Source organism: Pholcus phalangioides, unplaced genomic scaffold, assembly GCF_987345545.1.
Source record: "Pholcus phalangioides strain wild (caught in Gottingen) unplaced genomic scaffold, Ppha-v1.0 ptg000030l_1, whole genome shotgun sequence".
Taxonomy (NCBI): Eukaryota; Metazoa; Arthropoda; class Arachnida; order Araneae; family Pholcidae; genus Pholcus; species Pholcus phalangioides.
The window spans coordinates 6,894,138-6,907,389 of record NW_028301620.1 but is presented as its reverse complement, the minus strand read 5'-3'; the positions used below and the strand labels follow the sequence as shown (position 1 = coordinate 6,907,389).

At 32.5% G+C, this 13,252-nt stretch overlaps 1 protein-coding gene across 4 annotated transcripts in view; it reads left to right on the top strand.

The window, feature by feature from the left end:
- LOC149067510 (uncharacterized) overlaps positions 1-12,323 on the top strand; it is a 64,395-nt gene extending 52,072 nt beyond the window's left edge. For all 4 annotated transcript variants that reach the window (XM_089252653.1, XM_089252652.1, XM_089252651.1 and 1 more), the window contains exons 14-18: positions 632-977; positions 3,389-3,504; positions 8,466-8,633; positions 8,803-8,895; positions 12,011-12,323. In XM_089252653.1, the coding sequence (XP_089108779.1) occupies positions 632-977; positions 3,389-3,504; positions 8,466-8,633; positions 8,803-8,895; positions 12,011-12,121 (834 nt within the window). In that variant the 3' untranslated portion in view covers positions 12,122-12,323. The remainder of the gene's footprint in view (positions 1-631; positions 978-3,388; positions 3,505-8,465; positions 8,634-8,802; positions 8,896-12,010) is intronic.
- Positions 12,324-13,252: the final 929 nt, after the last annotated feature.

Sequence of the window (13,252 nt, the reverse complement as noted above, 5' to 3'; positions counted from 1 at the left end):
TATATTTGAATCATATTCATTATGATGCAAATTATTAATTATTCAAAATATCTCCATTCCCAATTCTAGTAAAAAGTATGATTTAAGTAAGCTTCATTGAAACATGGCACATTTTTATGAAAAATAAGTCAGTAAGGTTAAAATTACAAGAAAAAACAGGAATGCCCTGTATATAGGTCATATCAATAAGCAGGTTGAAGCATCGAGCAAGCAATAAGTTGTTTTTTTTACACATTAGTCATCAATAGAATTGCAGACAAACATTGTCTTAATGTGATGGCTCTAATTCTCAGAATTTCTTGTGAAAAAGCAATGAAAACAAAAGGTGATGAAAAATATGTCATTATATCCAGAGGAGTTGTGTTTTACCGATATTATAAGCAAGGTTCATTACCATTATTTTGTATGGGAATGAGTCTGTGCCGCTGATTATTGGTGTTATAGCCAAAGTGTCATTACAATTGAATTTGACTTTATTGTGTACTCAAATAATTGACAAGAATTAACGGGTTGTTTGTGGTAAATTGAAGATGTTAAAGAAGGCAACCAACTTTTTTTTTAAAAGCAAAACAGTTTATTTTGAAAATATTTGTCCTGAGAGAGATTTTACTAATGATGTGTTTTCTTCCAGATGACGGAAGAAGACAGCAACAAAATGAACCCAAACTTGAAGCCTTTCAAAGATTGGTTATCATCTAAATTCATGAACACCAAAAGGACATCAGATGAACTAAAGGATATGATGAGCTTAATCAAAAACTATAATGAAAGTTCCAAAGTTATTGTGATGGATCTCGTAAAGCAACACATGGAGAGAGTGAAGCAAGAGCTTGTAACGGATACTTCTAAAGTAATTCATAGTCTTGAACAGACTGGCATGTTGTCTTCGGCTGATGTACAGCATATGATCAAAGAAGCTATACTCTTATATGATGCGGATAAAACTGGACAAACAGATTATGCTTTGGAATCTGGAGGTACTGCCATCATCTCTCCATGATAACAGAATCGGTTTTTAAATCTTAATTAGAATGCATTGTCTGTTGTATATTACACTAGCTATAATACACTGAGCTGCCCGGGTTATCTCCATATACTGGGGGTAATGAAAAAGTTAAAAACCATTGTAAAGGAATAAATGTCTGAAACATGTTGTTTGGGGATCATAGTAACTGAAATAAACATTCCAAAAGCCATTGCTGAGGTTTATAAACCATTGTTGCTGACAGTTTTTCACCCATTTCTTGCATTTGCCCTGCTTTGACAAACTTTTGAGATAGCCTATCGTTCAAGTTGAGTCCTGTCTAGCATATATGCAAAATTTTACAGAGATCAGTCTAAAATTGTAGATTTTTGTATAGAAGACCCTTTCACACACTGAAAATCAATTTTATATGTATAGATTTTGTTTGGGGAGGAAGAGCAATGCAATAGTCTATAATGGAGAGAAAAATTCTTTAAGTATCTACAAGGGGATCGTAAACTGTTTTTGAAAAATTTAAGGGGTGATATATAGTACCCATCAAGATAAATAATATATACAATGGGAGCCTATGGTTGCAATCCACTCAGAGTGTCAGAAAAGCATGAAGTAGATTGTCCACATAGAAGTTTCAGTAGTGAAAAAATTAAGACAACAAAATCTTTAGTTGCACAATCCAGTGCAAATCAAGGAAAGACTCAGAGACATCAAAGGGTGTTGTTGTATAGTTCACATTGGGGAATGAAAGACTGGCACACCCTCTCGTAGACTGGTGTCGTATGGTCTTATCTGCTGCGACAAGGATTCTCGTGACAAGATCTTCTATAGAGTCTACAAGTGTCTCATACAACAATGCTATCATGTGCTTCAACAAGAAGTTGTGTGATTGATTTAGAGCCGGTGAGTGTCAGAAGTGAGGACTTGTGCTTGTTAGTAATGTTTCTTATTTTATGACACTCTGAGGTTCAATGCAACCAAACCAACTGCCTGTATTTAAAAAATTACCTGAAGTGTGTGTGTGGGTGCGTGTGTGGTTAAACATGGCCACGTAAACATAGATTTTTTAACATGCGTGTGTTGTGATAGTTCACAGTACCAGGTTACGTCTCAATCTTGTCAGTCATCTTAAATTTTCAAATTTCATTAAAAAATTCAAAAATAAGCCTAAGGATAATATGCACTCACCTTAGAACTGGCTGAGCTTGTAACGTGATTAAACTCTAACGAGTCTAAACACAAATAATCGTAGACGCAACCGCACACCTTCTTCTGGACTTCTCAAACATATAACGTGAATACCTCCAAATAATCATGTTTATCTTAGCTGTACATCATGTACATGGTACTTTCTGCCATGCACCAGTTGTTACAAATTTCTCGGAGGAATTTTCACAAGATGCATGTGCAGTTTAGTAATACAGTGGAAAAGTGATGCATCACAACTGACAGTACCATTATCCTGCAGTTTGCCATTGGCATACGAGCTCCAGAACAAATGGAAAAGAGGATATGCTACTTGCTGGGTTACTTTTCAAAAGGCATGGTCGCCTAACCATTTCATATTATTTATTACGAGGATCAAGTGCCCACATTGTCATTGTCCATTGCATATGTTTGTAGATGTGTACATCATCAATATTTTGCAACCCCTTTTAGTCAAAGTCATCTTTCACTTTGAGACATTCTAAATTACCTAAGTGTTGCATCTCACATTTTTAAATTCATCGAAGCCATTGGTTTATATCACAAATTATAGTTTTTACTTTTTGCATAATTTTTTGTTATATGACTATTTTATTTCGCTATATAGGCAGGCCTAAATGTGTTTCTTGTCATTCTGTTTTTAGTTTATCTCTTTTTTTTTTGCCACAGCATGACTATAGTTGGCCATCCTTGCACCAAAAAAAAAAAAAAATATATATATATATATATATATCATCTATAGAGCTGAAAATTTCGTCTGCTAATCTGGAATGTCGGTTGTTAAGTATTAAAATTCATTGAAGTCTGTTGGTGGAATTTAAAAAAAGTGCTTGTCAATGGGAGGTGTCCACTAACGGGAAGTGTGTGTTATGGGTGGTTCCACTTTGGTAGTAGAATGTGAATTATTTAAATCCTGATCTTTTGCTTTTCTTTTGATTGTTCTGGTTTTTTTATATATTGATTCTTGTGAATGAAAATGCATATAAAGTTAAACTGTTGAAGTGAAAATTAGATAATTCTTTTCTAGAAAATGAAATTAAGTAACTCATTACTATTATTACTAGTTATTACTTTAGCTAATTAATTACTGTGAAAGAACAAGTTTGTAGAACGTATTCTGTCATTTAAAAATAAAAAAATGTTTAGAAACTTAACTGATAAATTCTTGTTGCTTAAAAAGCTCATTTTAATCTTCTTCAATAGGTGGCAGTGTTGTTAATACAAGGTGTTCAGAAACATACAGTGAAAGAAGTCCACAGTTGACAATATTTGGCATTCCTTTGTGGTCCACTTCGAGTTCTCCAAGAAATGCAATACAGGTCAGTTTGTGCATCATTTGTATTGATGCATGTTGACAATTTGGTATTGTAAACACTAATCGATCTGATCGAAAAATTGGTCCATTATAACGCGGACCAAATTTTTCTTCGTTCTTTGTTCCTGTAAAGAGTTGATAATTAAAAGAGTTGGTTTTTCGGGAAGTAAAGATACATAATGTATAGGCAGAAAAGTAATGCTTTATTGTTTATATTAGAAACACAGATTTTTGCCATGATTCCTCAGCTTTTCCCTCGTGGTCTCTGGTCATTGCTGCTTTGAGCTTGGTTAAAATAGCAAGAGTTTTTTTTGCAATGGCAGTCGCGATTTAGAATCCTGCCAATTATGAAGTGCATTCTGTCATGTTCCCTGTGAGCACCAAGCTGATATTTACAAAGAAATCGTTTCTGTTTATCGGAAGTAAATCGGCAAAATGCACAAACTGGTGCTGTGAATTCTGTGTAGGTAGGACCAATGGTCATGAATCCAAGCAACAATAATCAGCAATGGTGCGATACTCTTTCAAAATATACTCTCATCAAAAGCCAAGGTATTCAAAACCTCAATTTAAGTAAAGAAAGAAAGATTCACTTCTGGAATGTAATATAACAAAACATGTTTCTTATTGAGTTTATGCCTCTAAGCATCACAATTAGCTATGCATATTGCAGAACCTTGTGATTCCCATGTGTTTTTTTAATCGAAGAAACATCTTGACTAACATATCCATGGCGACGACGCAATTGAAAATGGAGTTAGACCTACAATGCTATTGCTGTGGCACCCAGCCGATCCCTATTTCACTGGGGTGCAGAAACTAGTATCCAGAATATGTAATGATACTAGTGACCAATTTGTAGCACACGTTTTTTTTATGAAAATGTTTTGAATAAATGCTAGCCAATGTATCTTTATTTTCTGAACATGCCTTATATAGTAGGGAAGTTTAAGATGTTCTCAGCTCAAAAATTAACATGTTAGTTTATGTTAGAAATTTTTTATAGTATGCCATATTCCCCTGCATTAGCCAACATGCTGGGGAACAGATGCCAGATGTAAGTCACAGAATATAACTACAGAAATAGTCATAGATTCTAGGTAATTCTTAAATATCTGGACCCTAAGAATCAATCGAATTAGTTGATTTTTAGATTGGAACATTGTTTGCTCGCTAGATTTTATTGCTCAAACTGTTTTACGAGCTGCACTGAGATAGCTCAAATTTTTTGTCGCCTTTTGCTATTGCAAATCTTGGTTTATTAATGATGGATGCGCTAAACATAGTTGTTCGCATAGATTAAATGATTTAAATGGAAAATATATAAGTAAACTAGCTATAATATCCCAGTATAGTGGCAGCATTAAAGAAGTAAGAAGCCATTGTAAAGGCATATATATGTCGGGAGCACATTGTTAAGGAACCAAGGTAACCAAAGTAAACATTCCAAAAGTCATTGTTGAGGCCTAGAAACCCTTGTTGCCCAGCTCTGGTGAACTTTTAAAGTTGCCTATCGTTCAAGTTGAACCCTGTTTAGTCTATTTGTGAAATTTGATGAAGATATCTATCTAAAATTGTAGATTCGTATGAAGAATATGCACGACAATCAATTTTATATATATAGACTAGCTATAATACCCGGCCCTGCCCGGGTTTTCTTCAATGAGGCTTTTTGGATCACGGGATATATCCCTTTTTCTTTGAGGGACATGCAAACAATGTCTAAGTTAACCAATATGGTGACTTTCTGTGCGAATCATGAAATAAAGAAATGTAGAAATGAATATTTTTTATTTTTTCCTTTTTTTAAAGGGTCGCTAGGTATTTCGATGCCCCTCTCCTTGAACTTCAAGTTATCCATCTGCCTGTTTCTGCTTCAAAAAATGCTTAATTAAAGCTGTGAAATTTCTTCGATGTACTTTATGGACCCATAATTAATTTTAAAACATCCTAAACTATATGAATTTGTGCAATTCAATATCAAAAGTCAATACGGAGACATTAATTTTCATGCTTGAGAAGATATGAATAAGAAGTTGAAATCAATGTTATTTCATGAATATCCAACTCAAAAGTAGGTCCGGCTAATTACTACATATTTAATTTTCAGGGCTTCGTATCCTAAGCAAACTCAATACTTCAATAATCAAGAATTCAATACAATTTTTAAATTATTGATGTGACAGTAAACCCCCACTAAATTCCCACATTTCTACAGTAAAATTGGCAATTTTAACACTGATTTCTATGGGGATCATCCTTTGTCGGTCCCTCAAAGTGATGCTGCTGATGATTCTGACGACTATGAAAAAAGTGACAAACCATTGTAAAGGCATATACACGTCTGAAACGCATTGCTAGGGTACCACAGTAACCGAAGTAAACGTTTCGAAATGATTGTTGAAGCCCAGAAACCGTTGTTGCTCGAAAGTTTTTTGCCCATTTGGGGCATTTATCCTGCTCTGACGAAATTTTAAAGTAGCCTATTATTCAAGTCCGGTCCCATTTGGTATATATGCAAAATTTGGCGACGATCGATCTAAAATTGTATAATTGTATAGAGAACATACACACACACAGAAAATCAACTTTATATATATAGATTGCAAAGTATTTTTGCATTCCTTGATCATGTTTGTAAAATTTGATTAAGCACTGTTGTGAATTCAAGGTTATACATGGATCCACAATATATTTTTTATTGTGACCGAGAAAGAAAAACGTTGTTCTTGGAAAAATGATGAAAGCTTATTATCTATCTGAACTGGTTCTAGGGGTCGGGCTTGAGAGGAAGCGGATTTACTATTCAAAATTTAGTAAAAGCTTTTTTAGCATTTCATTTATAATGGAAATGGTGGCTTTTGTTAGAAAACACTCCTATAATAAATTAATCATTTACAATTTTTTGCGACGATTAAATACATAAAAGCGCATTTTCTGATGGTATTAACAATGTTGACATAGAAAATATGACAACAGCAGCATAAATTTGATCACTCATGAGGATAATTTTGCCTCTCTGTACAACAATAATCCCTCAACAACAATATTTTTTCTTTGTTTGCAGAATATCGTTATATCGAGGTTTCACTATATTAAAAAAATTTCATTCTTGACAAAAGTAAGCGTTCATTCTATTGCTATTCAGGAGAAAGTTTTATATTGAAATTTAGCTATTAGCGCATTAAGTATGAAATTTCAAATGTATAGTAATATGAAACAATAAACAGGAAAAATTCAAAATAATTATATGCATGTCTCTGTTTAACACTCGTTGGTTTATAGCAGTTAGGGTGTGATGTATCTCAAAACAAGTTTTGTAAACAATAGAAATAAATAACTACATCATATATTCTTATGTGCACCTCTGCGAAACGGAAACCTGTCTGGAACGGAAAATAATTTCAGTCTCTTGACCTTCCATTTTATACAAGTTTCACTGTAATATGATAGGTTCAAAAATTAAGAACTAAATATCATGAGAATGTTTTGGATATGGGTACTGATCCTGACTGTAAACATCTTTCATTCCTTTTTATTCCAAAGATATCATGTAAAAACAAAGTTTTTGTGGCTCAGCAATTTATGTCTTGTGTATAAGCAAGATAAGATTGCGACTTGGAAAATGGTAGTGAAATGCATGGGGCAAGAGAATGTGTTATTCTCTGATCAATGTATTTAAAATGACTGCACAATCATCACATATTTTACTTTTAATTTGACTAAGGCCAGGATTACACTATAAAAGTTTGATAAACTACCTTTTACAAAATTTGAAAAAACCACCAATAAGCCTATTGGTTATATTCACTCAAATATAACCGACATACTTATCAGTTGAATTTTTCAAGTTTTATAAGAGAGCATTTCTGAAACTTTCATAGTATAATGCCGGCCTTAGTATTGAATATTTTAAGATAGGAATTGCGCTCACAGTAAGAGCAAAAAATTAAAGAATGTCATTGCAAAATGTGATGCTCTAGAACAAAAGTGACAACATACTTCTTCCAGCTTTGAGCATGCAGAGAAGCCTGCAAAATATTTTGTATTACAGGTTGACCATAATTCAATTAGAGCAATAAGTGAATGCTCCATTTTTGTTATGAAATTTCTAGGCAAAACACGTTTGCTATATTCAGAAAGTAATATTTTATTCATTGCACACACACTTAATATAAATTGATATCAATTTTTTGTATATATTCTATGGTGCTTATTAAACCTTGTTTTTTCCGGTATGCTAGAAAGACTGACATTGAAAGGCTGGTTTTCCGGCAATTTTTATGGCATGTCAGCTAGTGCATGGGAATACAATGTTTATAAATGTTCATTGTCATTAACCGTATCTGACTTGCGCTTTTATACTCTTGAATTCTATATCCAAACAATTCAGTTTAAATCTATCTTGATTGTTTGATCATTTTTGTCGCAGCACTGCCATTTTCTGCACACGAGGGCTAATTAGACCGGGACCTACAATTTATTGCTGATTACGAATGGCAGGCTTGTTTTTTATACTCGTCAAGGGGTTGGTGCGCTAACCCCTTGATGGGGGGCTCCTTGCGGTAGCAATTTTTCCCCTGCGGTCTTGTCACCGTTTTTGTTGTACCCCTGCGCCGGAAAGTTTTCTGACAAGGACAAACCGGGTATCGAACTCGCGACACCTCTAAACATCCTTTGGTACTTTAGGCGAGCATCTTATCGACCTGGGCTACCACCCCCTAAATCTATCTTGTTCTAAAAGCTATAATATGAACTTAACCACAAATTTATATCAACAATTATTTCATTTTTTAGGAACTTAACATATATATATATATTTTGCTTGATGAGAAACTAAAATGATGTGTGATTTGTCTGATCATACTAAAATCAGTGTTATTATTATTTTTAATTTATGTATGTGATCTTTTTGAAATTTATTCCAACATATATAACTTTCCCCCTCCCCATATGTTCTCACAGCCAGATTTACACCCTGGTCAGTGCTGGGCCTTTAAGGGAAGCAATGGGTACTTGGTGATTCAGCTGGCGACTACTATTCGACCTAAAGCATTTGTTATTGAACATATACCAAAGTCTATTTCTCCTACTGGGGACATTTCTAGTGCTCCGAAAGAATTCAGTGTATGGGTGAGTTACGACTAAAATTTATTTTCTTACTATTCTTTTCTCCCATACATATTTTCAAATTTAACTCAAGTTATTTGTTGCTTCCCCACAAGTTTTTCCATTTTTTTCTTCCATTCATTCATACTTTCTAATTAATGATGTAAATGTTTCAAATGCGCTTTGTTCACAGGGCCTGGATCATGAAAAAGACTCGGAAGGGAAGCTGCTAGGAAGATATACTTATGATATTCAAGGCGAGCCTTTGCAATATTTCCCTATTCAGGTAAATCTGGCTTTTTGTTCCATATGAGCATTTGAACAAAAATATTTACTGTATATATTGATAGAGGCTGAGGTGATTCTGCTTATGACAACTATAGTAATAAAAACTATTATAATTTGTAATTGGGACAAACTATGTCTGAAAACCAAAAATTCTGGATAATCAAGCTAAATTTCTAGTATCAGAACAATAACAATTATTGAGAGGGGGTTAATGAGGGAATTATGATGAAGACCAAAATTGAAGACCATTCACTGCTGAAAATGAAGATGTTGATGAGAGCGAAGAGACTTTGCAAGTGCAAAAGCAATAACGATGATTTAGAGCAGTGGTACCTCACCAAGTGGAAGACCCGTGTTCTAGTTTACATTGTTGCAACACATTCTATATGTTTTGTTAGTTCATTTTCAACTTGGATAATCAATGATACTCTGAGTAATTTTTTTTTTTAATTGCATTTTTCTATTTTCATTTGGGCTTCTCCTTCCTTTTCCTATCAATTTTATGGGGACAACAGGTTTCTAATTTGTGTTCATTCTGCTAGAGCACGAGAGGCATTCACTTAAAGTAAAGCCTTTAGATGAAACATTACTGCAACTTCAAATGTTGCAACCAAGAAATTTAGATTTTTGTTTTACTTCCCCCCCCCCCCCAACTTATAATCAAACCTTCTTTCTGGTTACCTAATGCAAGGAGAAAGGCATTTTTTATGTGTTTTGTAACACTGATTAAAAATTAAGAATGTTGAGAACATATGCTTTTCAGAAATAATAGAAGTGAACTGAAACACGTAATAAAGTGGAAAATAATTTTCAATTACATATTTTCACAAAAAAAGTAGCCATGAGAAAAGAACATTTAATAAAAACACACCTATTTTTTCCTGAATAAATCCAATTTGTGAATAAATTTATAATTCTAATTGATTGAAATGAGGTTCAAGAGTGATGGCTACACACACACACTCTCATCCCTCTCTCTACCGTTCCAACATAAAATTTGATAGGTGGCAACTAGTGTTGTAGGACTTGAACCTATGTTTTTCAAATTTCACAAATGGAGAAAAAAAAAATTAGGAACTTTTGATTTTGCTATAAACTATTTATAAAAAATATTTTAAATTATAAAAAAAAAATGAAACAAAAGTATACTGGTCCAAAAATATATATTATTGAAAAAAAAATTTTTTTTTATGGATAAGCCAGAAGGACATTTCCTTTAGAAATGAAATTTTTTTCAAGCAAATTTAAAGAATTTATTGATGGGAAAATTATAAATAGAGTGGTTATAGACTTGTGAGAGGAATGTAAAAGAAAGTGACAAAAAAGATAAATTCTGATGAAACATTGTAAATAATTCTGTGACGTATATAAATAAATATATATAAATATTAAATGTAAACTGCTGAGGACACAATTTAGACCAATTTCGTGAGAATTACCCATGTGCTTGTGCACTATATTTCCAAAAGTCTGTCTTTTTTGGAGTTTAGACATTTTCTCGATTTCTGGAAAACTACTGGGCAAATCATTCTGAAATTTCAGTCATGTGAACCCTGTGCTTGTACTCACAATTTCCAGTGGAAACTTAGTCACTAGTGCATTTAGAATGACTGACGAAAAATTAAATAAGAAAAAAGGTTTTTTATCAACCCCTTTTTTTATCAACTGTATTATAAAAAAACTGCAAATGATTTGTAACATTCACAAAAGATTGTACTAACTTTGTGTGATACTTGTTTGTATTTTTGTGAGAATATCACATGTACGAAGATATGAATGTTTTCTATGAAAATTCTATTTTTTTCATTGAATATTTCTTGTCTATAACATTCAGCGTTTTCAACCAGCTTTTATGAAATTCACAGCAACTTTGGCACTATGCATGAAATACCATTTTTAGAAATTTACAATTTGATTATTCCTTATTAAATGAGATAATGAATATTTTGTAAATAATTTTTAATTGCTCAGAAAATATCTATTTTATTTTTTTATAATTTGGTTGCCAGATATATAGTGCAGCTTATATAAAAATTCCTGTTGAATGTCATGAAAAATAGATGATGATGTGATAAAAGATGTATGTGATCTCATGAGCTGTAATTTAAGTTACTGGCTGAGAGTACCTGGATGATAAGGGATTTTTCACGAATTGGAACCATGGTTATTTTATGTTATTTTTATTATTTCAAAAAGCCCACAGTTTTATGCGAATGAGCGAAGACATCTGATGCTATATAAGAGAAATGCTTGAACACCGTACACGATGTCAAAATGAAGAAACTGAACGAAATAACCATGACAGAAAATAATCAATACCAATTTCTGGAAAATTCGTTATCACTCAGGTACTCTCAGACTGTAACTTAAATTACAGCTTACAATGTCATGTGTATCTTTGTGAATTTTCTCAACATTCAACTGGAACTTTTATGTAAGTTGCAATACATATCTGGCAACCAAATTATGAAAAAATTAAAATATATATTTTTTACACCATTAAAAATTATGTGCTCTGAAAATATTCATATCTCATTAATTAAGAAACTATCAAATTCTAAATTTCTATGTATGGTATTTCATGTCAGATGGCCATGCCAGATTTCCTGTGAATTTCATAAAAATTGATTGGAAACCATGTTATAAGGAAAAAAGCATGCAATGAAAATTAGAATTTTTATAGAAAAGATTTATATTTTTGTGAATATATATGCTATTCCGACAAAAATGCACAGAAGTATTGTAAAATGTTAGTAAAATATGTTTTGAAAATTGCAAGTCTTTTGCAGCTTTCTACCACACAGGGTTAATGAGAAACTTTTTTATTTAATTTTTTAATCATTCCCCTAAATGCACTCGTGACTAAATTTTCACTGTGTATTGTGAGTACAGGCATAGGGTTTACATGACCGAAATTTCAGAATGATTTGCTTGGTATTTTTCTAGAAATTCGAAAAAATGTCTAAACTCAAAGAAGGATACTTTCTGCAATGTAGTGTATTTGTGTAATAAATAAATAAAACAATTATTTTTTGAGTATTCATTGCACGCTGTTCATTCCTTTTAATTTTTATCCGTAATTGAAGAACATTGTGCATTTTTTTTTACTATAGGAAGATGATGGAAAATTCTATTCTTTTGTGGAATTGAAGATCCATAGTAACCACGGTGAGATTACCTACACGTGCCTTTATCGGTTTAGAGTCCATGGTTCACGATATTGAAGCAAAGAAATTGTGATGTTATCTTAAAGTTTTATATTCTTTATGTGATGTATAGTTTGTGTGCATTTTTCTGACGTTCGTGTTTCCTTTGTGTGCCATAGTCATATTTAATTTCCCAGAATCGCTGTCTGAAAAAAAATATATATATTTGTGTAGTATTTTTCATTAACTACATTTATTAAATTCATTTGAATTTTCTCAATTTTATTTCGATATTTGGATCATGGATTCAATTATTTTAAGTATTGGTTCTTGGTGGCAACTGCCCATTTCAGCAATTTGGTAGGATTATGACCCTTTTGGTAATCTCTATACTGGAATCACACTGTTCAAGTAATTGTTGGTTCGAGATGGGTTGGTAATGTACAGTACAGACAACTTTTAACCGAACTATGGCGATATCTTGGGTTCTAAAAGTTGTAGAATGAAGCTGTTTTCACCAAAAATTATGGTTTGTGATTTTCTACCCAACTATGTGCAATTTGTCTTGATGAGGGGTCATCTACATATTTATTATTGTTCAAACTTCAAAATCTTCAATGTAAACCCTTATTTTTTCCCCATCTTATCTGATTTATCACATTGCATTTACCCTAAAAATAAAATTTCATCACTAAGTAAAAAAATGAGATAGATATGAGTGAAAATGTGTTTGCGGACACTCTAAACATTGAGAAACTGAATTTGAAGATGGTTTGCAGGGGAAAAAACACACCAAACAAGTTTCGAATGATAAATACTCCATATGCTATGCGAGTGTTTGGATTTAGTGTTGTTAAAAACTAAATAGTTTTTATTTTATGGAGGTGAAAAACAAACTTTTTTTATTCCGCTTCATTTTTAGTGACTTTATATCCGTGATTAAACTAATATTTATTCCATAATTATTTCAAACGATGTGTCAAAGCAATTGTTTGTGACGACAATTTCATCAATTTGGAAAAAAATATAAGAATTTTCTATTGAACAATTGCTTTCTTTTATATTATAATTTTGTTTCATTTTGCAGTCCCCAATTTTTAATAATGCTAAAAAAAATACAGATGAAACGAAATGTCAGGGTTTTAGCAGAGACGACCACCAATAACCGCTACACTAAGATGATTTACGCTATTGGGAGAACCGTTATTT